This window comes from Prunus avium, chromosome 2 (genome assembly GCF_965620075.1).
Source record: "Prunus avium chromosome 2, drPruAviu1.hap1.1, whole genome shotgun sequence".
Classification (NCBI taxonomy): domain Eukaryota; kingdom Viridiplantae; phylum Streptophyta; class Magnoliopsida; order Rosales; family Rosaceae; genus Prunus; species Prunus avium.
In genome coordinates, this window is record NC_142285.1 from 8,728,454 (window position 1) to 8,755,680 (window position 27,227).

Consider the following 27,227-nt stretch of genomic DNA (forward strand, 5'->3'; position numbering starts at 1 on the left):
AAATGAAACATTAATGACACGTGGCGCTACGAGATACTGACACCCGTTGGAAAAGCTGAGGACCCAGCCATCAAACACTGCCATGTGTCATTCTCTTCCATTTATTACTATTTTACAATGTTTTGACTTTCAAAAATCATAATTAATTCGTAAAATATTTGAAAAATTCACCGAAAAATGCCACAAACTCCTTGCGAAATTTTCTTCATCTTTTCAGTTGTAAAATATAAATTTGAAACATAAATAATTTAAATAATTTCTCGAACATAAGTTTTTTCATATACTACCTATAACACTAAGTTGAAGATCATTACTCTTCCTCACTATAACTCTTCTTCCAATTATTACTTCAAATTTCCCAAAGTCAAATTTTGATTTTCACACATTAGAGTCGAAGATAATGTTGCAAGGAATTCATAGAAATTTTTGGTGTATTTTTCTGATTTTTTTAATGATTTTTCTTGAATTTTTTAAGATAAACTCACAAAAATGAAACATGGATGACACATGGAGCTATGAGATACGGACACCCGCTGGAAAAGCTGACGACGCACCCATCAGTCGCTGCCATGTGTCATTATCTTCCATTTATTTCTATTTTTCAATATTTTGACTTCCAAAAATCATAATATATTCATAATATATCTGAAAAATTCACCAAAAAATACCCCAGACTCCTTGCGACATTTCCAACATCTTTTGAGATTTAAAATATAATTTTGACAAAGAGAAAAATTCAAATAATTTTACAAAGTTAAGTTTGCTTCCATACTAACAATAACACTAAGTTAAAGATCACTAGTCTTCATAACTATAACTCTTCCTCCAATTATTACTTCAAATTTCCCAAAGTCAATTTTTGATTTTCACACATTAGATTCGAAGATAATGTCGCAAGGAATTCGTAGAAATTTTCGGTGTATTTTTCTGATTTTTTAATGATTTTTCTTGAATTTTTTAAGATAAACTCACAAAAATGAAACATGGATAACACATGGAGCTATGAGATACTGACACCTGCTGGAAAAGCTGACGACGCACCCATCAGTCGCTGCCATGTGTCATTATCTTCCATTTATTTCTATTTTTCAATATTTTGACTTCCAAAAATCATAATATATTCATAATAAATCTAAAAAATTCACCAAAAAATACCCCGGACTCCTTGCATCATTTCCAACATCTTTTGAGACTTAAAATATAATTTTGACAAAGAAAAAAATTCAAATAATTCTACAAAGTTAAGTTTGCTTCAATACTAACAATAACACTAAGTTAAAGATCACTAGTCTTCATAACTATAACTCTTCCTCCAATTATTACTTCAAATTTCCCAAAGTCAAAATTTTATTTTCACACATTAGATTCAAAGATAATGTCGCAAGGAATTCGTAGAAATTTTCGGTGTATTTTTCTGATATTTTAATGATTTTTCGTGAATTTTTTAAGATAAATTCACAAAAATGAAACATTAATGACACATGGCGTCACATGATATTGACACCCGTTGGAAGAGCTGGGGACCCAGCCACCAGACACTGCCATGTGTCATTCTCTTCAATTTATTACTATTTTACAATGTTTTGACTTCCAAAAATCATAATTAATTAGTAAAAAAATCTGAAAAATTCACTGAAAAATGCAACAAACTCCTTGTGACATTTTCATCATCTTTTCAGTTGTAAAATACAAATTGGACACATAAAAAATTTAAATAATTTCTTAAACTCAAGTTTTTTCATATACTACCTATACCACTTAGTTGAAGATAATTACTCTTCCTCACTACAACTCTTCCTCCAATTATTACTGCAAATTTTTAGAGTTTCACATATTATAGTTGAAGATCATGTCACAAGGAGTTTTTAGAAAATTTTGGTTCTTTTTTTCTAATTTTTAATTAATTTTTGTGATTTTTGAAAGTCAAATAAACAAAAATGAAACTTTAATGACACATGGCGCTACGGGATAGTGACATCCGTTAGAAACTCTGACGATGCAGTCATCAAATGCTGCCACATGTCATTCTCTTCCATTTTTTTATTATTTTCAAATTCTTTAACTTCCAAAAATCACAAAAAATTAATAAAACTTAGAAAAATACACCAAATATTTTAACAAACTCCTTGCAACATTATGTTCGACTATAATGCGCAAAAATTAAAATTTGACTTTGGAAAATTTGTATTATTAATTGGAGGAAGAGTTGTAGTGAGGAAGAGTAAAGATCTTCAACTTAATGTTACAGTTATTATAGCAACAAACTTGAGTTTGAGAAACTATTTGATTTTTATAGGTCAATTATATTTTAAAGCTTAAAAGATGAAGAAAAACTTCACATGGTAGTGTCTGATGGCCGGGTCCTTAGCTTTTCCAACGGATGTCAGTATCTCATAGCGCCATGTGTCATTAATGTTTCATTTTTGTGAGTTTATGTTAAAAAATTCCAGAAAAATTATTTTAAAAATCAGAAAAATACACCGCAAATTTTTACGAATTCCTTGCTACATTATCCTCGATTCTAATGTGTGAAAATCAAAATTTGATGTTCAGAAATTTAAAGTAATAATTGGAGGAAGAGTTGAAGTAATGAACACTAATGATTTTCAACTTAGTGTTCTTGTTAGTTTGGAAGCAAACTTGATTTTGTGAAATTATTTGAATTTTTCCCTTAGTCAAAATTATATTTTAAGTCTGAAAAGATGTTGGAAATGTCACAAGGAGTTCAGAGTCTTTTTTAGTGAATTTTTCAAATTTATTATGATTTTTGGAATTCAAAATATTGAAAAATAGTAATAAATAATAGAGAATGACACATGGTAATGCCCGATGGGTGCATCGTCAGCTTTTTCGATGGGTGTCAGTATCTCGTAGCGCCATGTGTTATTATTTTTTCATTTTTTGTGAGTTTATCTTAAAAAATTGAAGAATATTCATTACAAAAATCAGAAAAATACACCGAAAAGTTTCTAAAAATTCCTTGTAACATTGTCTTCGACTTTGGTGCAAGAAAATCAAATTTTAACATTGGGAAATTTGAAGTAATAATTGGGGGAGAGTTATAGTGATGAAGAGTGATCTTAACTTAGTGTTATTGTTAATAATGAAGCAAACTTGAATTAATTGTTTGGAATTTGTTTAAAATCAAACATTTAGCGCATCATAATCGAAGATAATGTCGCATGGAATTTGTAGAAATTAAGGATGGATTTTTTCGATTTTATAATTAATTGTTTGTGAATTTTTAAAGATAAACACACACAAAATGAAACTCTGATGACACGTGGCGCTACGCAAAATGATGCTCGTTAGAAGCATTGATGACGCACTCTTCCAAAAATCATAGTATTTCATTAAATAGCTTAAAAATACACCCCGAAAAATTCTACAAACTCAATGTGAAACTTTCCACGTCTTTTGAGTTCATCTTAAAACATTCATAAAAGTGCTAATGAAGACTTCTTAGTCAAAAAATAAAAATAATATTATGAAGCTTTAGTGAATAATAAATGAAGATATGTGGAAGCTCTAGTGAATCCTTTTTAAGTGTTTACGAAAGATATTTTGGTGGCAAACAAGTAATGATGCAGCATTGCAATTTTGACATGTGTCATTTCTCTATTATTTTTAAAATTTATAGTTTTTAAAAATTATAAAAATATGATGTTGAAGCTCTAGTGAATCCTTTGAATCGTTTACGACCCATATTTTATTGTGAATTTTAATACTGGTGTTTATCCATAGAAATTGCTTGATTACAGGACTGTACTCGCCTATGTGAAACATAGTTCAAATCCAAATTCCATTTTATCCCTGCAACATACAAAGTTTACATAAGATATACTAAAACTATTACGAAAACATGAAGATACAGCCCTGATACCCATATCCATACTACTCACACTATCATCAACACATTAAGATACAGAAATGATATATACTAACACTATTGTCAACACATTAAGATACATAAATGATATCTACTAACATTATTGTCAACACATTAAGATACAAATGATACCTACTAACGCTATTGTCAATACATTAAGATACAGAAATGATGCCAAATTTGAGGGGAAAAACAAGTTGCATAGAGAAGGTAGTAGAATATTAGAGAGCCAAATAGTAGGCAAAAATCCACAATCATGGGGTTATTATAACTTTGAACTCTAGAAACTGCCCTTTTATTTTCATTATCAAACAAAAATAAAAAGGTGTCAAATTTTCTTTTATATGTTTTCCTATCGTCACAACAATCTCAATCTGTCACAAACCTCAACACCAGCAACTACCACCTATAATTAGTCAAACCATGGACCGCATTTTCGACTGAGGAGAACGACCACATCTTTTAAAAGGCTGAAGGTACTACTTGATTATTTATAAACAGATAACCAATGAGTCTTATCTCCATGTTCTGCACTTATTATCACATAAAATATGATATCCTTATGTTTATTCCTCATCAAGTGGCTCTGCACATGGTCTTTTACTATTCTGTATAGCTTTATAGCTGTGTTTACATTTTAGATTAATACAACAACCAACAGATCAAAATGATGTATTAATCCCAACTTTAACCGTACATATCATGTATTAATCCTTGTACAAATAGGACTCATTTAGCTCAATTTTTTAATTTGCCCTTACACTCTGTATGAGCAACAAGGAGTTGTAAAAGGACTCTACTTCTGCATTTGAGTTTATTCCACTAGGATGAGTGTAAAGCCCTCATTTATGCTTACAAATCAATCCCAAAGTGGCAGTGTTTAAACTAGATTATAAAGAAGAATCAAAGAAAAACCCATTTAAGCCAATACCAAATTGAATTCATATACAGAGCAATTTTACATATAACCCATCAAACTATAAATTAGAGAAATGTACCTCGTCGTTCCCATTTGGTTGCTTATGAAACCAATTCTTGTTCAGCACCTAAACGGACCCAACAAGCAAAATCAAACATGAAATCGAACTGGGTATTCTAATTCAAACTTTTTAAATCCTAGATCTACCAAAGAAAAGAGAAAGGACTTGGACTTGGGAAGTGGGAGTGGGGTGGTTGAGATTATCAGAGATAGAGGCCATGGCACGCTTGAGGGCTAAAATTATGACTGCGAAGGTTAGCAAAGCATTGGCTCTGTACCCATATTTTCAAGTGGGGCTGGAGGAGAGGAACTTGTAGTTGATTAAGTTTTCGTGATGTGAGGAAGGAGGTGAGTATAATTTACCTATAAAAAATAAAAAATACTTACCATGACTCAAATAAAAAACTGGAGGCCTTACCACTCAAATAAAAAATATAAAAAATTCCAAGACTTGAGAAAGATCAATACAAACCAGAAGGGATGGAGAATGAGTGGGAAGAGGCTTGAATCTACGAAGCCATAAATATAAAAATATAAAATATAAAATTAGCCATGTCTTCTACATAAAACCCCTCAAAACTACACCTACAACACCAAACTGTTCACATACCCGCACACCCAATACCCCTTTCCCAAAAAGGAAAGCGATAGATCCAGATTCCTAGCCACTTATGACAGTTTTCATGTCAGAAAAATTTCTAAAGGGGAGAAGAGTAATGCTTTGTTAGAAATGGAAGCAAGGAAATGGGCAGTAGATTGAAAGATAGATGAGAAGAGAGGGATGTAGTTCATGGAGATTGAAAAGTCCACTGGAAGAGTAAGGTGGGAATTGACGTGAAGAAGGTGATGGGAATGAGGATGATGAAGGGGTGAGAATCTGGGAGTTTTTGGTTTGTAAGATTTTGAGGTGGAAATTTCAAGAAAGAATTGATAGAAGGAATAAAGATACAGACATGTGGGAGAAGGGGAAATATAAGGGGTTTGATATTTCCCCCATTTCTACTGAAGATTTTAGGGTTTCTTTGGTAAAAGAGTAGGAAGGAAGGAAAAAAGGCGCGATTGGAAAAGGCACCGCAGGACATGTGGCCTAAGGGGTAAGTGCAGCGTACCCATTTCTACATTAAGCTTGCTTTTTCTCTTTAGCCGTTCAGATGACTTTGGATGGCTGAGATTGATCCTCATATAGTGTTCTCATTTTAGTGTTCTCACCTGATCCGAGTTGGAATTACTCTGATAGAAGAAAGAAAAAAAAAATCAGGAATCAGATTTGTTCTGGGCCCATATTACTATTCATTCCGCCAATGTGAGTAAACAAAGGAGTCATCCGAATGGGAATGACTCTTATTCTATCCATTCCCATTCCGGTTATGTACATCTTACATGTTAGGAAATCAATATTTTTTTAAGGTTAGAAACCGAACTAAAGTTAACGGGATCTAGCCCTATGGTCTTAGGTTTATGCAAATAAATACTAAAATTAAAGCATCAAATAACACAAATAAAAGTACAAAGTGAAGTTAAAAAAAACAAGAGAATATGGTCAAGTCTAGAACTTTGTTCTTCTTGAGACGAAATTGCCTTTCACAGGTACTCCAAGTTTCCAATGACAAACTTCTCCCAGGATGACCTGGTTGTTGTGATTCTAACACTCCAAATCACAAGGACAATGAACCTAAATTGTGCTTGAATTCTCTCAATTATAGACTCACTTTATCAAGCACACTTTCACTCAAAAAGGTTCTAACATGCAGTGAAAAAAAAAAGTACAAATCATTTAAAGACTCATAATTCGTTTAGAAAAACGTTCAACAAAATCCCAAGATCTCGTACATGAATTGAATAACACTTTCTCCATAAATTATTTTGTTGTTTATCTATTTGCTTAAGCATAAAAATGGGATCAGTGTTTATCTATTTGATGTCAGGATCACCGGCTAGGGCGCTTTCGGTGGCGGCCAGGGCAAGGACTAATATGATCAGCAACCGAGCAAGTCTCAAGACCATAGTTGATAAATATGGTTTAGATCTGAAACTAACTTGTGCTATATAATGCTGTGTTGGTATTTAATATCTATATATATAATGCTGTTGAAGTTTACTATATGCTTGCTCTATTTTCTTCTTCTTTGGTCTGATTGAAAAGGGAGCCAGAAACCAGCATTCGCATATGAGCTTGACTGAATTTCTAGTTAATTAACTACAAGATTAGCTTGACTGAATTTATCAACATGTATGAAAACGAGTGGAGTTGCCAATGGCTATAATTGACTTTCTTCTTAGTGTCTTCTTTCTCTACGGCTTTGTTTGGTGAGTTGGATTGGACTGGACATATGGCATTAAAATGGACATGAATCCAATCTATTGTTTGGTGGGCTTTAAGGCCCCATTTGGTGGGCTGGATTGGACAAGATTGGATTAGACTTTGTATTTTAGATTGGACTAGTTGGGATTGGACTAGACTTTGTGTTTGTTGTTTGGTGCTATACTTAACTTTGGACTGGACTAGAAAACATAATAATTTTGAAAATTTATATTTCTTTATTATATTTTTTTCAGTATATTTTCAAAAGAATAACAAATGTAATTAACGCACAAACAAAACATTAGATCCCTTGATATTGAGAGTGACTCTATGACGACTGTTACAAATGGCATGGGCGTTTATATCTTGAGTTTTGTTTGTGCGTTAATTTCATTTGTTATTCTTTTGAAAATATACTGAAAAAAATATAATAAAGAAATATAAATTTTCAAAATTATTATGTTTTCTAGTCCAGTCCAAAGTTAAGTATAGCACCAAACAACAGACACAAAGTCTAGTCCAATCCCAACCAGTCCAATCTAGTCTTGTCCAATCCAGCCCACCCAACGGGGCCTTTTTCCTTCCTGCATGGTTGAAAACAAAGCAGGGCGTATAGAATTTGTGTGTTTATAACCGAATAGTCCGAAGGTTGAAGAAGTTTTAATGTATCTAGACCTCCTCCTTTCATCAAATTTGCAATTAATTCTAATTTTATTTTCAATTCTTTATTATTCGACTTTATACGATCGCAACAAAACACTTGGCAAAATATATCTTAAGGGAGCTTGTTGAAGCTGAGAGTACCTGCTGCATAATTCTTGCAGATGAAGGCATTGCTTGGATAGTTCCATGTAATTTAACCTTCTCACCTCAGCCTTTGTCTCAGTCCTTGTCTTATCCTTCCTTGCTGCAGCCCTAGTTTGAACAATGTGTTTTGCTTTTACTGTTGTGACTTATTTATTGGTTTATTTCATCTTGAGCTGTGATGATATATTTTATGTCTCCTCATCTGTGTCCTTATGTTTGAAACTTCGTCATTTTAGACTTGTATAGAATTATGATTCCAATATTAGTTCTGAAGTCAACACAATTTCTCTGGGCAAAATATTTTGTCTTTAATTGAAAACGGAATTGTCGATATTTTATCAATGTTTGCGAAAATGTATTGGTAACATGTCGGTACATTTTGTTGACGACAATGATATCGACACATTATCATTGATACATCAATAGTAAAGACCGGACGTCCTCTACAAAGCCAGAGTAGACGGTTTGGATTAGTGAAATACAATGTTGAGTGGGCCCTACAAAGGTGTCCCCCAAATAAGCTAGTTTGAGGGATCCCTCAGAGCACTTCCAGCAGTTTGCCCCTTGCCATGGCAAGGAGGGGGCTAGGGCAGCTACTATTCACGTGAATAGTGGCTGCCCTTGCCATATTAAGCTATGTGTGTTTCCAGCAATTACCCTTTGCCATGCAACTACTATTCATTTTTTTGTTTTTTTCACAACTTTTTTTACTTCAATAATTATTTTGGATAATATTTTCGGGTAAGATTTTTGGGTTCCTACTTGCACTAAGTATGAAATTTTTTAGCGGAGGTGCAATATTGACTAAGTATGAAAAATGATTTTTTGGAATAATTATTTTCTCAAGATAATTTTTGGCGGCTTTTGTTCCTTACACATCAAATAAGAAAACTTGATTTTATGGGATTTTAGTATGAAATATATATTGACTTAATGAGCCATCATTTTTAGCCTAAATCGTATTTTGCACTAAAACCGATTTTTCATATTTTGATTTGGTGGGAATTTGATTTTCTAGTATTTTTATTTGAATCCAAATGGGGGGGTACTTCCTTATTTACATTGTAAACTTAAGTAAATGGAGTAATATAAAAATAAATAAAAGTAAGAGGACAAAGACATTTACTTAAATGTTGAAAATGAAAATAAGGTCCGCCTCTGCCTACGTGTATGAGGATTTGGTGTTGAAAGTGAAGAGTTTTTGTAGGTATTTATAGAAGAAAAAAAAAATCAGAATTTTTGGGTATTTTTTAAATATTTTTTTGATTTTTTTTATTGCACAAAAATTGGTTGCCGTTGGATTGGAGGAAAAAATCAGATCGGAGAGCCCAGGCGCCGACACATGGAAGCTAGCCGTTGGGGTACTGTAGCGGGCGCGTCAAATTTTTTTTAAACGTTGGCGCGTGTGCTGCACGCGCCAACATTAAAAAAATTTGAATGCCAGGGCTGACGTCGTCGTGACGTTAGTGCGCTGACGTCATCTCTAAAACTCGTTTTGGCACTCGGGCCAGCCCAGTTCGTTGGGTCCCACTCCTTGCCCGGGCCACTTTTTGTTGCTGGAAATAACATTTTGGGCTTCCCCCCCCCTCCCAGCCCTCCCCTGGGCTGCATTGCTGGAAATGCTCTCAATGAAACTCTTTGTATATATATATATTGAGGGAACCCTCAAATTATTTTATTTGAGGACACCCTTTAAGGTTCCTTACAAAAAAAATTTCAACGATCCAAACCCTCTATTTTTTAAGTCTATATTCATAGATCATCCTTGCAAAAAATTAGACAAATCGGAAATCGTTTCAATATCCAATCCTACAAAATCAATGAACATAGTGCTTCAAGAAAGTACTAAAATTTCAATAATTCAATTTAGTGGTCAAATGATATCGGATTCAAGTGATTTTTTGTTAAGATGATCTTTGAATGAGTATCTACAAAATAGAAGTTTTGGATTAGTGAAATAAATTACGAATTGGGCCCTACAAGCGTGTCCCTCAAATAAGCTTATTTGAAGAATCCCTCAACTGAAGCTCCATATACATATATGTATATATTATATGTTGTGAAGAAAAGTGAGGCCTTACGACCTAATAATTATTCAAGGGCTATTAGTTGGTTTGCACCGTTTTTAGCAATCTCGAGGTTGGAAACTAAAGACCAAGTCGAGTTGGAAACCAAAGTCTAGGTTGCCAAACTCCAAGTTAGGTCGAGGCAAGGCAAGAGCTCTAAGAGTCACGATGTTCCACCAGATGTCAAACCAAATATCCATAAGTCCAGGCTCAACCCATGATGTTAGGATGGGAAGTTTTAGCAAAAGTCTCCTTGCAAGTGGCAGAGTCCAAAGACGGAAGGATTAATTGCCAAAGACTTATTGTAGCTCAAATCAAGAGAAGAGTTTCACAATTCCAATGTCATTTCATTGACCAACCAAATGGGTTGGTGGTGGTTGGGAAGTTCTTATTAAATGCCTAGAGCTCAGGAAGGCATTAATTTTGTAAGGATTTTCAATGAAAGCTAGTTGAGGTCATTTAATGGCCAAACCCATGAGCTGAAGAAAGCTCTATAAATAGCTCTCAGAAGAAAAGGAAAGGACCTCCGACTCAACACACAAAACCTATCTTTTTATCCTGCACTTTCTAATTCCTAGCCTAGGATTTTATCCTTCAAGCACTTTAGATTATCCAAGTTCTTCATTTTCCTAGTGTAAACTTACTTTCTTGCAATTTACTTTCAATTGTCTTTAAATTCAAGTTTAATTCCAATCTTTATCGCTTTAATATATTTTTATCGCATTTACATTATTGTAATTTTGTTTCTTGCATTTACGTTTATTGCACTTATCCTAGTCGATCAATCGTTTGATCAGGAAGTCAGAAGGGCAACACATTCACACAATCTTGCCACCCAAGCAATTAAGTGGCTTGGTGGTGGCACGCCTACGCATCTCAAGGACCAAAAAATCATTCCTTTGGCCTACTTGGCCAAATAGAGGGAAACAAGTTGAAACCAAGATAACTATGTTTTGCAATCCTCGGCCAATAATGTTATCCCACATGGAAAAATTATTATGCGTGTCATAATGTTATTAGCCAGAAATAGCAAAATAGTAGTATCCCATTTCGTGGAAGTCTTTCTCATATTTTGGAGTAATGGTCTAGAGTCTAGCCTAGACTGTTTTTGCAATCGCTGTTTGCCCCATGTCTTTTAAAAAATCGACAAAAACAACTCTAAATTTACAAATTCTTACACCATTAGCCCCTCAACCAATCCAACTCTCAAAATAACTTCACTTCTTTTGATACAACACTCACTCGGTAGGAGACCTATGTTTTTTGCTTACCTATCAGATCGATCACGTAGAATAACATATGTGATATGGACAACAGATTAGAAATCTTTCACTTGACCAAGAAAAAACCTTTCTACTGAGTTTTAAACAAAAAACCTCCCTAAATTAAACTTCTAACTTTCACTTGACCTAATACATAAAACCTTCTTTCACCCCATCCACTCCGACCAAGATCAAATGCATAAAACACTAATGCCAGTCAAACCAAGGTTTTATGCATAATACAACAGAACTGTACAACAAACAACAATAGCCTCCATCATAACAGAAAATTTATTACCATGAAAACCCTCCATCATAACAGAAAATTTAATAACATGAAAACCCTGTAAGCACTATAAATATTTTGATACCACTATTTCCAGTTGTTGCCTTCTCCAAAGCTCTTCCTTAATTATTTCAATTTCAGACAAGGAGGTGATTCTAGTTTGTTCGGAAAAGCGATTCCTGCACATATCTGGACAGGCATATAATGCATTGTCATGATGCCTGCATAATAAACAGAAGAAGATTAAACATAATCAAAATTTGTAAGAACATGACACTTATGTGTGCCACTGTAAAAACAAGAGAGCTGGGTAATAATGATTCAATTCCTACATGAGTTGTCTAGGATCCACTTCAGATGGAGAAATGTTCTAGTGGATCTTTGAAGTTTATTTACTCTTTTACATAATAATAACATTACATAAAAACTAAAATACACCCAAAACACCAACCGCAAGTCTTCCAAAAAGAAAAAATAAATAACAATCACACAAAATTAAAAATAGGCATTACACTATAACCCTGAATCATCACTACTGTAACACCCTTATGCCGCAAGACATATTCAGGTCACCAAAAGAAAAAGAACAGAAACAAAAACAATCAATTAGAACAAAAGGATAAAGAATAAGCTTTAAACACAATTAGATCTTCAAAGAAATTAAAGACCTTAAATCATCAAAATAAAGACCTAATTCAGCAAAAATACAGCATCAAATTAAGATGAAAAATTCTCATACCGGTGGACATGTTGCTTGGGATTATTGGACCTCACCATGCACAGGGATTTCGCTACTGTGCAGATGGAGGCAGGGGAGGGAGTGTTACTTCAGATGGAAGGGTTTAGTTCAGAACAAAAATTGCAATGGAGGGTTCTTTTCCAGCATGATGGTTTATAAATAGGATCATGCTTAACATGGGAGTTGCATATGTAATACATATATAAACATATATTGCATATGTTTGTCATCAAAGAGTGAATTCTAAAGAAAGGCACGCCTCCCATAACCAAGCTCACCATCCATATTTATTTCAACACAGCTTTCTTCTGCCAATCCCATGTCTGTTTTTGCAACCTGAAACTCTAGCGTTGCAACAACTAGCCTAGCTTTTAACCTCTTGACTTCAATCTCCAGAGCATCCACATTGTCTCTCTGTTCTTTCACCAGTCGTGCCCTTTCCACAAACTTGTTCATACCCAAGGCGGATTGAACATGAGGCTCCAACCAAGCCAAGTCAAATCTGAAGGTCTCAAGCTCCTCCCATAAAATTTGAAGGTGCTTACAGGCATCCTCAACCATATCCTTACCCCTTGTAGTCTGTAGAAAATACAGGAGTCTACCCAAAGCTGTGAATGCCCATTCATTAAACATACGACTTCTCTTCCTTTGGCATTCAATCAATGAAGGATGCAACAAACAGACTTCCTCCAGCAATGGAACAAAATCTTTCTCTATTTGCCCTAAACCCTTGAAATCCACGAGCTTGCCAACTGGGATGGAGGGCGTTTGCTCATGTTCCTTGATTATGGAAGAGACAACAGGACTATCATTAAGCTCAGTGCAAGCTTGTTCAGAACTTGGTGAATCCTGGAAAGCAAGCACTTGATCAAAACTTCGTGTCGTAAGTGCTATTGAAGAGTTAAGCACCTGTTCAGACCAAGGTTCCCTGAGAGGTTGTGAAGACTGTGTAACTAGCACAGAATCCACATTTGAAGGTCCTAGCGTTTGATCTTCATGCTTTGGGGGCACTATGGGTGTACAAAACCAAGTTTCTTGGACTTCCGAAATCTTATAGTCAACCTGACTAACTGCAACCTCGGCTTCAAGAACACATATATCATTCACAAGAAACCCTCTGGTACAATCACAAAGCTCACTTAGAGGCATGAATGATGTGAAGCCCCAATCACTTTTACTTTCACTGAACACATGTTTAGTTTCTGTAAAATCAAAATAAGATGGATTACAAAACATTCATAAAAAATAAAAATAAAATGAACAGCAAATAGGTAATAATAATAATAAAGGAAACTCGTTCCAAAGTTACTATTATAAATACAGCTATGTTCTCTTCTAGTATAGTCTAGTATGTTTGCGCAACACAAGTAGATATGATTTCATCTGCAAAATTATCTAATTTGAGAATCTCATCACCTAACGTCTCACGCCATCTGAAAATATATATAAACTGGACAGCTCCACTTTAAAAGGAAATCGTGGATGACATTTTCATACACATTTTCAGCATAATAAAAGTAAACACCCACACATGCACATGGAGGAGTTTGTTTATGTTTTTCCAGTAATTACCAACAAGCTCTGTTGCCATACGTAGTCTTATTTCGAAACAATTTTCCAAGGCCAACCGTTTTCATTGAAATGTTAAAGAGGAAATGAACCTTAAAATCAGCAAGTAAAAGTCCATGAAGGAAAGATATTACTAGATGAAGACTGGGAAACAAATGACCGAATTTACACAATGCTTTGTTCAATTTCAGTAAGAGAAAATAGAAGAAAAGAAATAATGGTTAGTGCTGTAGGGAAAATTAATTGAGAAAAAAGAAAATTGCCTTCAGAGAATTGACCAAACATGGTATTTCCTAGAAGGGTGAGATGAAGTAAGAAAAGAAAAATGTACAATGAACAACAAGACACTCTCCCAAGTTAAACTATTTTCTTCAGAAGGAATCTCTCTTGTATGGGAAAGTAAAAGTTACCAATCTTTTTCTCTAAAGTTTTTTAGAGTAAACCAAAATTAAAATGTAAAAGGAGTTCACTTTCAATTCACAGCAGCAAAACAACACATTAAAAATGTGAAATAAACAACATGAAGAGTAGATAATTTACCTACTGTGATTGACTTATCACGGTCAACTTGATTCACCACAGTCAAGGTGAACTGGGCATATCTACTCCACCCAGATGGCAATGCTGAAGCATTTACAACATTCAAATATATCGACAAATCGTGCTTTCCGGGAATTCCACTGCTTCCCTTTGGATACACAACCATCTGCCTGATCAAAACAACCAAGTATATAGATATATAAGCCAAAGATAATAACATATACATATATATATATTTATACACCAAAGAAAAAGAATGATGGGATTTCAACTCAAGCATACCATTGAAAATCACCAACAGAAAAACCCTCTGAGTAATGCTTCTGGGATTTCAACCTAGAGAATTGATCAATCGTCCATGTGAATGTTACAGACACAAGCTCCCCAACTTGCTCAGCCTCCATTTTTGGTCTAACAACCTAAAAACAGTAAGCAAAAGAAAAATCACCATATTATAACAATAATAAACACCAAAAATCACACAACAGAGCCTAATTTAGAAAACCCATTAACTCAAACATACCTGAAAATATCCAGGAACCAAGTTTCGCAGAGTGAGACAGAGAGAGACACACAGCAAAAATGGAGGTCGATGACTTTTTTGGGAAATTTATTGGGATATTATTACACAGGGATGACACGACGTGGCACACCTCAAGCCACATACTCGGAGTCAAGTCTCAATAATTCACGTAGGAGACAGAAGGAGACTCGTGGACCCCGTGAATGGGAAAATGGTGGTAGTTGCAACTGTTGCAGCAGTTGCAGCAGCAGCAAAATTACAAATCTGGATTCTGAGGCCGACATCCCACCTGTGATTTGGACCGTTGGATTGCTGGTGTAAAAATTAAAATGTTAAGTGAAAATCCATTCAACCGGTAAAAAAATAAGTTTTGCAAACAGATAAGATTTGCTGCAGCAGATATTTTGACTGGTCATGGTTGCTTACTAAGAAAGACAAGACTCTAGGCCCCACTCTTACTTAAAAAAGAGAAAAGATTTTACATTTGTGGCTAGTATTTTCTTTTTCTGACAGCTGAATTGGTTTTTTTTTCCCCAAAAACAAAAGTGGAGCCCGCGTTTCTTATTCATCTTGTGGATGTTAGAGCATTATTAGTCAGCGCGTATGTTCAGGGGGTGTAAAGTCATTTTCGTGTCCTTTTTACATCTTCGGAGTAAATGTTTTTTTTTTTGGTCGAAACATCTTTGGAGTATAAAAGTAATTTTTGCTTCAATGAAAAAAAGCAAATTTAAAGATGTAAATTCAATTTTCTGTATTAATTTTTCTTATGTAAAGTTTAATTATTTTTTTCCAAACAAATCGACCCAACATTTTTAAAATTCTGACAAAATTCATAAAATAACATTGTAGGTGTTTAATTTACTATTTCTCTAACCCATTTGATGGTTATATATAATTTTTCTAAACCATTTGATGGTTACATATTTATTTTAAAAATTGTATGAACCTTTGAATTAATTGCTAGTCATTGGTTTGTTTTTTTTTGGGTCAACAATTGCTAGTCATTGGTGATTATGGGAGTATATGAAAAAAAAACAAACAAAACTCCAAACGGCTATAACACTCAACCAAATGAAAAGGGACCCGCCACTATAAAATGTTGGACGAGTTAAGCTGTATTCATGTGTCACTAGTGCGTAAATGTGGAAAGTTTGCAGCTCCTCACCACCCCACTCCTTTCTATCATGTGGGGCCTAATTTCAAGAAGATGTAAAAACATTGTAAGGCCATCTCCAGTCATAGGGCTAAATGTAGTCCAGCTCCCCCAAAATATTAATTTTTTAAAGAATAGTGCAGGGCTAAATTTTTCCATCTCCAGCCATGTAGGGCTATATTTTAGGGTTCTTCATATTTTATTATTTTGAGAAAAACTATGGTACAACACTCATACATTCCACAACTATATATTATTTAATTTAATTAACTATTATTTAATTAAACTATATGTGATAGAATTTGTAAGAAGTGTGGAATGAAATGAGTCGGAGAGAGGAAGAGGTATTTATAGACAAATTTTAGGTTTTTAAATTTTTTTATAAAAATAATAAAGCCAACAAAGGCAATTTTAAAAAAAAAAAAAAATTGGAAGGGTTTCAAGGGTCTGAGACATCCAACGATCATGACCCCAAATTTTTTATAATTTTTTTAAACAACACCAAACATTTAAAAACGTGAAGACATTTATAAATTTAAAATAATAAAAAAGGGTTATTCGCAGTAATGGTCCCTCAACTATACTCGTATTTACAGTTTGGTCACTCAATTCAATTATTAGTTGTAGAGGTCACTCAATTGGGTGTTATGTTGCATCGTTAGTCCCTACTGTCAAGTCTCTCTAACGGTAGGGACTAATGGTGCAACACAACACCCAATTGAGTGACCTTTGTAATTATTTTTTGGAGTTGAGTGACCAAAATGTAACTTCGAGTATAGTTGAGGGATCATTGCTACAAATAATCCTAACTGAAAAGTCACATTTGCCCATCAATAATCTAAGATATGCTTATCACGTCATCATTTTAAATAGAAAAAGTCACAGACTTGACGGAATGACTAATGGTGCAACAAAACACTTACTTGAGTGACCTCTGCAACTAATAATTGAATTGAGTGACCAAATTGTAAATACGAATATAGTTGAGGGACCATTGTTGCGAATAACCCAAAAAAAAAAGATGGGTTTCAATGTTTGAGCTCAAACGATCATGAACAATATTTTTTTATAATTTTTTTTAAACAACACTTGAAAAGATTTGAAAAGTTGACCACATTTATTTTTATTTTTTTTTATAAAAAAAACATATGTGCTTTAATGTGGCTGTTGAAAAGCAGATGTATGGGTCCCACTACAAATTTGGCATGTTCATAAAGCTGGGCTACATGTGGCCCGATTGGAGGGCTAAGGGCATTTCCAGCAACCCCCTAGGGCAAGGGCTGGGGGGGGGGGGCAAGAGCCCAAAATGAGGTTCCAGCAAGGAAGGCTGGCCCGGGCAAGTGGTGGGGTCCACGAGCCTGGGCTGGCTTGAAGGGGGAGGGGGCCCGAGCAACAGCTTGCGGGCTGGATGACGTCAGCGGCTACAGTGACGCTATAGTGCTCCGCTACAGTGCCGCCAACAGCTCTCGGCCAAGTGTCGCATTCTGGGCTCTCCGATCAGAATTTTTCCTCCAATCCAACGGCAGCCAATTTTTGTGCAATAAAAAAATGAAAAAAATATCAAAATTTAAAAAAAATATATATATCCAAAAATTCTGTAATTTTTTTCTATAAATACCTACCAAAACTCTTCACTTTCAACACCAAATCCTCATACATTTTCTTATACTTCTACTATTATTCACTTTTTACTCAAATATTGACAAGTACGAACCCAAAAATTTTATCTGAAAATATTGTCCAAATTAATTGTTTAGGTAAACAAATTTGTGAAAAAAAACAAAAAATTGAATAGTACTTGCCCTTTGCCCGGGCAACTGTTGGAAGTGTAACTTACTTTTTGCAATGGCAGACACTATTCATGTGAATAGTGTCAGCCTTAGCCCCCCCTTGCCATGGCAAGGGTTTGACTGCTGGAAGTGCCCTAAAGGGCCAAATGTAGCCCTCCAAATTTAGCCAAAATTTTGTTTTGCCCATGGCTGGAGATAGATTTTGCATTATTTTAGGGTTATATTTGGGATATAGCCCATGGCTGGAGATGCCCTAAAGCTCCATCTTTTTTTCACATCTCAACCGCTTCCTCTACGTTTACAACCATATTGTAAAACCAGGCCCTAAGCTCTAAAAGCCTACAGAGGGGGGTTGAAGTAGGCTATAGGTCAAAGAGCTACCCTTTTTACAATTAAACTTCTTTAAAGGCACACAAGCACAAACACAAGCAATTTCGTGGTTAATAAAATAAAACTAGTAACAACGGAATGTAAATAACACACGATAATTGTTGACCCAGAAAACCCAACAGGGTGAAAAATTGGGGGCACCAAGCCAGGAGAGATCCAATCTGCTCAATTAAGAAATATAAGAAAAACGAAAGAAGACTTAGCTCATCTATCACCTATAGGCAGCTACAATCCAATCTCTCAGCAAGCACCTTTTCTTTATCTCTTAGCAACAAATCCTCTCAAGAGCACCAAGCTCAAGTTGCATGTAATTTGATGTATGAAGTGAGTTATGGTTTCACAGATTCATCTATCTCAATCACAAAGTATGATTGAGCTAGACAAATGAAACCTAAGTGTTGTGATGATTAAACTAGAAGTAATGAACTTGAAGCAAGTAGTTTAATTCAACATAACAACAATGAAACAAAACATTCAACCACAATAAATATGAATTAACGTCGGAGACAATCTATGTGTATGCAGTCATACACATACTCTCAAGTGTTCAAGTGGCTGAAAAATAAATGGGAATGTTTTTGAATGCTCATATGAAATTCTTTTCAAAAACAAATAAACAAATATGCTTAAGGTGTATATGGGAATGAGCAGAAACTGTTTTACATAATATGGAAATCCCTACCGGAAGAGAAGAGCTTCACACATATATAGACCTTTCTCTCAAAAGCCAAGACTCAAGAGAAGAGAAAGCAATATAGAAGAATAGGGTGTATTTCTCAAGAAGAATAATTTGAAGGTTTAAAATAATCTACCCATACAATGAGCACATGATAAGATTAAATAATTTAAACCATGCTCATGTAACTGTTGGGAATAAAAAAATAAAAACATCCACAAGGAATAAAAGATTATCTCTTTTGAAAACAGTTTCAAGAAAGGATATAATAATTATAAGCCAAGTTGATGTAATGAATGAGTATACCACCAAAGCCAACCAAATATAAAAAGTTTCAAAGGTAATAAAGGTTTTGAACATTCGGTGGACTCTTCCAAAGAGAGTAAGGAGGAAACTCATTAATTAAATGCAACCCATGAAAGAAAGTTTCAAGCATGATATATTAAAATACACTAAAAGACAAAAATTGATGGAGGATATAATTAAAGGAACCAAGAGTAGCCGCAAGTGCAAAGTCCATAATCTGAAAAGAAGAATTAATAACTCATAACCCATCTCTTAGAAAGGTGGGAGACAAGACAATAGACTTTTGTAAGGACCAAGATGGGTATGGGTTTAAAAAACAAATGATATGCTTTCTAGAAAGCAAAGAGCCGTTTGAGAGTAAATAAAATACTCTCAAGTGTTTTGTCAGATACACATGCACATGTTTTGCACAAAAGTATAATTGAGATGTATGTGCAAAAGACTTTAGAAATCAATTCTTTTTCAAGAAAGAATATAATAATCAAGATGTCTTTAGAAAGAAGGGGTTTAATATTTTGTAAAGATAGTCATTGATAAATATAATAAACCCCATGCTTTAGTCAGATAAGAAATATCCATGCAATAAAGGAATCTGACAAAGCTCTAAAAACTGACGCAGAATGGATTAATACAAGTGAGAATGTATTAATCCAAGTGATCTATGCATATGATTTTACCTTTTGAACTGCAACGAGGAGACATAGAAGCCCTTCAACCCACACTGATTCTAATCTAGAATCTAAATAATATTACAATGATTTTGTTGGTTTAAGAGAAGAGCCAAAATACAATAAAGGTCAAAATAAAAACCTTACACATATACACACTCACACTACAGTCTGCAGGTGTTTCCGGCCCAAAGGGGTATACACCCCCTTATACACCTAACTACCAATGATGCTCTTATCTTAAAGCTTGATGTAATATCTCCCCCAAAAAATACCAAAAATACTCTCCTCGCGTCGTTTTCCCTTTGAGGGGGGAGGAAGCCACTGTTCTTCCTCCCATCTCCCCTTTTCTCTTCCTCCCTTCTTCTCTTTTCCCTTATTTTTAGTGACTGACGATTTCCCCTTTTTGTCTTCACTTTGTTATGATTTTCCTCCACCCATCACAAATGGATGTGTCTCGGCGTCAGATCTCCACTTGCGTTTCGGCGTCGAATCTCCACCATTATCTTTTTTTGCAGTTTCTTTATGTTTCGAATAAGTAGCATAAACTTTTTAGGTTTTCTATGTAGTTTTCACATCTTTTTTTATTTATTTATAGAGTTTTACATATCTTTTGTGAGAGTTTTTATTTGTATTATGATGGCTTGGTTTTTTCAAGCTTTATTGATTTTTGATTATTCTGAGTTTGCAATCTTAGTTGGGATGCCTATGCAAGAGTTTCTTCTTCGATCATGCAAGATCGTTAGTGGAGGCGCACCAAATTGTCTTAATTTTGATATTAGATTATTATGTTATTGTAATGACCACTTGTAGCTAGTTTTTATTGGCCATTTATAGCTAGTTTGTATTTGCCCTTTGTGGCTAGTAGCTTTTTTGGCTGAATTATGAATGCAATCCTAGAATTTTTCAACAACAAAAATGCTTGATGTAATAACACTGTAGATGTTGTAAAATAAACTGAATATAAGAGCAGAGACGAAGCCACAGTGGGGTCACGAGGGTGAAACGACCCTATGAAAGCCATAGATAGGCTTGGAGGTCTACCTGAACTGGTGGTGCAACCTATGGATTGTTTTCCAATTGCTTCATGTTTTGCCCGAGGAAGAAGAAGCGTACTGTGTGTGTTTTTTTTTTAAAACTCCCTGAGCAAAACGATGTCATTTTGGCTCAATCAAATTCTTTTAAGATGACTTGGCCAAAACAACGTCGTTTTGAGCCAAGTCATTTTAAGAAAATAATAAAAATTTCTTTCACCTCTCCCCCACCCTTCAAAGCCCATCTGATAATCATCCCCAAAACCCCCAATTTCTATTATTCTCTCTTCAAACCCTAACCCCAACCTCCATAATCCCCACCTGCTATAATGTCGCTGATGTGTTGCCACTGCCGCCAGAGTTATGCAGCCCGCCACCACTTATTATTGCACCACTATTATTGTTTTTTGGTTAATTGGCATAGGTTTGGTTTGAAATTTTACAAATTGAAATCACTCAAAAACATAAATCGAAAAAATGACACATTGAAATAATTCAAGTATATTTGTCCAAGAAATGAATAACATTTGGAAGAGAAAAAATAGATAATAAAAAAAATACGAAAATAAGGAATATTACCGAATCACGGTGTGAGTCATACCATAGTCATAAGAATAAAATTTTACAACCATGATATGATGAGAAATAGAGGCACAAAATTATACAAATTTACTTACCAACACCAAAATCAAAGTCGCAGTAGTTCGTAGTTAAATACACACTAAGATCTTTATCAAACGATTGATTACTTACAAATGTTAATTGCACAAAGCCTAGCAGCTTAGTTGAAACCTGCTTCCTCAAACTTCGTCTTGAATCCTGCACAATCTATTAGGGTATGAGCATTATAATGCCCAGTAGAGTACTGTCAAACCCTTCAAGGTCAGCTATCACAGTTAATCAAAGTGTCATGCATCAAACAACACAAGATATATAAATTATGCAATCATACCAGATAAATAAATTTGCATATGCGGTGATGTCATGAACTCACTCCCTTTTAACCCCATTAATTCATACCTTAGGGCAACAAGTTTGCATGTCTCATACCATGCGTTTTACCATTGCGGCTCTGAATACCATAAAATATGAACTACCGCCATTCGTCCCTTAACCCATTTTTCTTTTGTTTACAAATTTCTCAACCTTCACTTTACATTAGAGGCCATGCTCCCATCACCTCAATATATTCAAGCCCTGCTCTCGTCACCTAAATATATTCCACTTTTTTTTTTTTTTACTTAGATATATCTAAGGTCTTCTCTCACCCTTTATATATACCTTAAACGACACACACACACACACACACACACACACACTGACCCAACACACGGCCATGGAGCAATATCAATAATACTATTCACCCAACATCATATAATATTCATTAAACAATAACAATCGTATTCACCTAATATCAAATAATATTCACCAAGCAAAACAACAATACTATTCATATTTATAATACTATATATAAACACCAAGATTAAAAGTAATATAGTCTAATCATTGGAGAATCAGGAAACCCAACCTCGTGTCCCAAAAAGCTAAAATGAAGAAATTACCCTTCGAAGGTTGCCAAGTTCACTCCCGTTCCTATATTTGAAAAATATAACATAAATGAGGTTAGAAATTCTAATTTTAAAACAAAAACACTTTTTCTCTTAACATAGACAGCGTGGTACCCTCTCTAAGTTACAACACTCAAAATGACCTGAAACCCATTCCATCATACTCGGATCGAGAAATTGAGTCGGATGGTCTAAAAATATGGCGTAGGAGGCTGCCGGAACAACTGCTAAGCGTCACCACTCGCCGAAGCCGCGAGTGGGCTTGTTTTCAAATTACTGTTCATCATCTTCCCAAAAAAACTGCAAATTTCCCCTTTTTTTTCCAGACTAAAATCTAGACCTTGTGAGACGTTTTGACCAACCTAAAGTTAACAAAATTGGGCAAACTTGCAGTGATTTTGAAGCTTATTCCCTCTAGTTTCTAACCCAAAAAATCACACTCAAAACGGAGCTAGAACGAAGGAGAAAACTATATCCAAATTTGGGCTCGTGGTTGGTTTTCTGTAGAAAATTGTTTCTTTTTTCTTTTCAAACTTTGCACATGTGTTTGACGTATCAAAACTCAACCAAATTCGACGAAACCAATTTGTTTTTTTTTTCCTTAACGTATCAAAACTCAACCAAATGGATTCCTAAAAAACTTAAAGGATTGGAAGAAAAAAAGAGCCAAAGTGAGGCTCGCAGACTTCAAATTTCCATATTTGGTTCTATGTTGTTTTCAACTATTCTATCACTTCCAAGTTGTTCCTAAGAGCACTTCCACTCATTTGCCATGACAAAGGGCAAGGGGAGGCACAAGGGCTGTTACTATTCACGTGAATTGTGGTAGCCCTTGCAAAAGGCAAGGTGTGTTTCCACCCACTGCCATGGCAAAGGGCAAATACTATTCAATTGTAGTTTTTATTTTTATTTTTATTTTTTACCTAAACAATAATTTGGAAAAGATTTTCGGTTCCACGTGTCAATATTTATTATAAAATTCATATCTCATAATTCGAATGAATTTTTCGGATAAGATTCTCGGTTGCCACGTGTTGATATTTATTATAAAATTCAAATCTCAAATTTCAGATAAGATTTTTGGATAAGATTCTCTGGTGCCTGATCGGTGCATATTTACATATCATTTTGTACCCTTCTAGCTTATGATTTGGTTATGTTTTTGAGTTAAACTTGTGCTTTTAATCCTTTTTGTGTTTATCTTTCAGTTCATTGAGCTTTAGGTAATAATGAGGGCTTTGGATAGTAAATGATGCAATCCATGCATGTTAGGGCCTAATTTGGATGAATGGATGAAGAGCTTAAAGACAAACTCAATTTTGGCTACAGTCCCCTGCCAGCCCAGTTTCGTAGGTCATATTGCAAGCTTTGTTTCAGCAACCTACAAAGCTCGGATGAGGCCACATTCTTCATGAAAGTTGTTCCAATGGGTGTGTAATATAACATATCCAAAATTCAGCCCCATTGGATAAATATGGAGTCTGTTACCTAGCAAACACAAAGCCATGCTCAGGATGGATTTTATCAGCGCGCAAAATGAGTTAGCAATTTGTTTTGGCCTTAACTTCCTCCTCCGACCTTGGATTGGCCCAAATGATATATGGCTGGAAAGAAGACATTCTGAACTTCAAGTTTGAGTGCTTAAAGTCTTAATTTGCTTAAGGGAAGCCCAATTCGTAAGCCCTTGAAGTTGCTGGTCATGCTGACCTCAGGATGAGCTATTATTTCTGGTTGGAAGCTTGGTCATGGTGACATGAAGATGAGCTAGGGCTGCTGGTGGGATTTATTAGTGAAGTGCATCAACCATTTCAGATTTTATAATGGAAGTGTTGTATGCATTAGTGAAGTGCATCAACCATTTCAGATTTTATAAAACAAGTGTTGTATGCATTAGCCATACTTAATTCAGATTTTCAGCTTCCTTAGGCCTATATATAGTGAGGTTTCCCAAGCTTGTAAACACACCCCAAGGGGGGGAGCTCTCAAACACTTCTCTAGAGCTCCCTTCCCTTCTCTCCCTCAAATTCTCTTAGTTTCATTTTCTAGTTTTCAATTGTTGTAATGAAATATTTGTGCTGAAATTCTCCTTAAGTTTTTCTTAGTTCCACTTTACTTTTCATTATGTAAATTCTTTTCTTTAGTTTCAAGTTTGATTAGTTTCCAAGTTTCAATTATGGTTTTTGTTCTTATTCATTATGCTTATAAGTTAATATGCTAGTTTGAATGATTGATCACCATTTAGGCTTGCATGTTAGCTATCTTGGTTTGAATTAAGAGTAGACACCATGCTTTAATTCGAATTGAACTATGAATAGGAAGAGTATGTATGGACATTCGACAACAGGGATTAGATACATGCTTGGTTGTTTAAATTGTTCTTCTATGCTTAATGGGTTCCTAATGCTTAATTTTAGGTTAGACAACAAATGATCAAATTAGGGAATTAGGAACACAAGGTTATGACCACACACCATGGCTTAATCATACTTTAGCTAGAATCAATCCATTAATCTAAATTGAACTTGGGAACTTATCTGCTTGAGTTAGTTATTTCGTGATTGAATGATTCAATTCATTTTCCCTACACAAAACAGAAATGAAAAAGAAAGGAAATAAATAAAACAATGAAGAAAGAAATAACTAACTCAAGCAGATAAATTCCCAAGTTCAATTAGATTAACGGATTGATTCTAGCTAAAGTATGATTAAGCCATGGTGTTTGGTCATAATCTTGTGTTCCTAATTCCCTAATTTGATCATTTGTTGTCTAACCTAAAATTAAGCATTAGGAACCCATTAAGCATAGAAGAACATTTTAAACAACCAAGTATGTATCTAATCCCTGTTGTCGAATGTCCATACATACTCTTCCTATTCATAGTTCAATTCGAATTAAAGCATGGTGTATACTCTTAATTCAAACCAAGATAGCTAACATGCAAGCCTAAATGGTGATCAATCATTCAAACTAGCATATTAACTTATAAGCATAATGAATAAGAACAAAAACCATAATTGAAACTTGGAAACTAATTCAACTTGAAAACTTAAGAAAAGAATTTACATAACAAAGAAAAATAAATTACAACTAAGAAAACATTAAGGAAACTAAGAGAACTTTGAGGAAGAAAGGAAGTGTTTGAGAACTTTGAGGAGGGAGAAGAAAGTGTTTGGGAACTTTAGAGAATTTTGGAAGAACATGTGTTTGAGAGCTTTGAGGATTTTGGAAGGGAATGTGTTTAAGACATGGGGAATTTGGAAGAGAGTGTTTGAGAACTTGGAGGATTTGGAGAAGAAAGTAGAGAGGTGTTTTGAGAGCTTTGTGGATTTTGGAAGAGAGTGTTTAGGAACTTTGAGAATTTGGAAGAGAGTGGTTGAGAACTTGGAGGATGTTTGTGAACTTGGAGAATTTGAGAACTTAGGGAAGGAAGAGAAATGTGTTTGTGAAGTGTTTGAGACATGGAGACTTTTGGAAGAGAAGGGAAGTAGAGAGATGTTTGAGAACTTTGAGGATTTTGGAAGAACATGTGTTTGAAAGCTTTAGAGAATTAGAAGAAGAGAAAGGAAAAGTGTTTGATATTTAGTACAAAGAAAATTTAATAGAATGATCTTATTACAACAATTGAGAACTACAAAGGGAAACTAAGAGAATTTGAGGGAGAGAAGGGAAGGGAGCTCTAGAGAAGTGTTTGAGAGCTCCCCCCCCTTGGGGTGTTATTACAAGCTTAGAGAACTTCCCTATTTATAGGCCTAGGGGAAGTGAAAATCAGAATTCAATAAGACTAATGCATATAACACTTGAATTATAAAATCTGAAATGGTTGATGCACTTGTATTAGAAAATCTGAAATGGGTGATGCACTTGTATTAGAAAATCTTGAATTGGTTGATGCACTTCACCACTAAATCCCACCAGCAGCCCTAGCTCATCTTCATGTCACCATGACCAAGCTTCCAACCAGAAATGATAGCTCATACCTAGCTCACCATGACCAAGCATCCAACCAGCACATGCTGAGGTCAGCATGACCAGCAACTTCAAGGGCTTACAACTTGGGCTTCTCTTAATCAAATTAGGACTTTAAGCACTCTAAATTGAAGTTCAGAATGTCTTCTTTCCAGCCATATGTTATTTGGGCGAATCCAAGGTCGGAGGAAGAAGTTAAGGCCGAAACAAATTGCTAACTCATTTTCCGCGCTGATAAGATCCATCCTGAGCATGGTTCTGTGTTTACTAGGTAACGGACTCCAGATTTATCCAATGGGGCTGAATTTTGGATATGTTATAGTACACACCAATTGGAGCAACTTTCATGAAGAATGTGGCCTCATCCGAGCTATGTAGGTTGCTGAAACAAAGCTTGCAATATGACCTACGGAACTGGACTGGCAGGGGGCTGTAGCCATAATGAATTTGTCTTTAAGCTCTTCATCAATTCATCCAAATTAGGCCTTAACATGCTTGAATTGCATGAATTATGTTCTCCAAAGCCATCATTGTTACCTAAAGCTCAATTAACTGAAAGATAAACACAAAAAGGATTAAAAGCACAAGTTTAACTCAAAAACATAACCAAATCATAAGCTAGAAGGGTAAGAAATAATATACAATTATGAACCGATCAAATACCCCCAAACCTAGATTTTGCTAGTCCTCGAGCAAAACAACACAAAACAATT

At 34.9% G+C, this 27,227-nt stretch overlaps 1 protein-coding gene across 3 annotated transcripts; it reads right to left on the reverse strand.

Annotated features, from left to right (window-relative positions):
* Nucleotides 1–11,573: 11,573 nt before the first annotated feature.
* LOC110765251 (uncharacterized) lies at nucleotides 11,574–15,119 on the reverse strand. Of its 3 annotated transcripts, none has more exons than XR_002528008.2 (5): nucleotides 14,963–15,119; nucleotides 14,722–14,850; nucleotides 14,440–14,609; nucleotides 12,331–13,532; nucleotides 11,574–11,812 (listed from the first exon to the last, which is right to left on the reverse strand). XR_002528008.2 is itself a non-coding variant. In XM_021968334.2 (5 exons), exons 2-5 carry the CDS (start codon nucleotides 14,841–14,843, stop codon nucleotides 11,718–11,720), a joined length of 1,311 nt encoding a protein of 436 aa, XP_021824026.2. In that variant the 5' UTR covers nucleotides 14,844–14,850; nucleotides 14,963–15,119; the 3' UTR covers nucleotides 11,574–11,717. The 3 variants fall into 3 exon arrangements, 2 of the variants coding, with proteins under 2 accessions (XP_021824026.2, XP_021824027.2); XM_021968334.2 differs by having other exon boundaries at nucleotides 12,609–13,532; XM_021968335.2 differs by having other exon boundaries at nucleotides 12,609–13,532; nucleotides 14,722–14,858; nucleotides 14,963–15,115.
* Nucleotides 15,120–27,227: the final 12,108 nt, after the last annotated feature.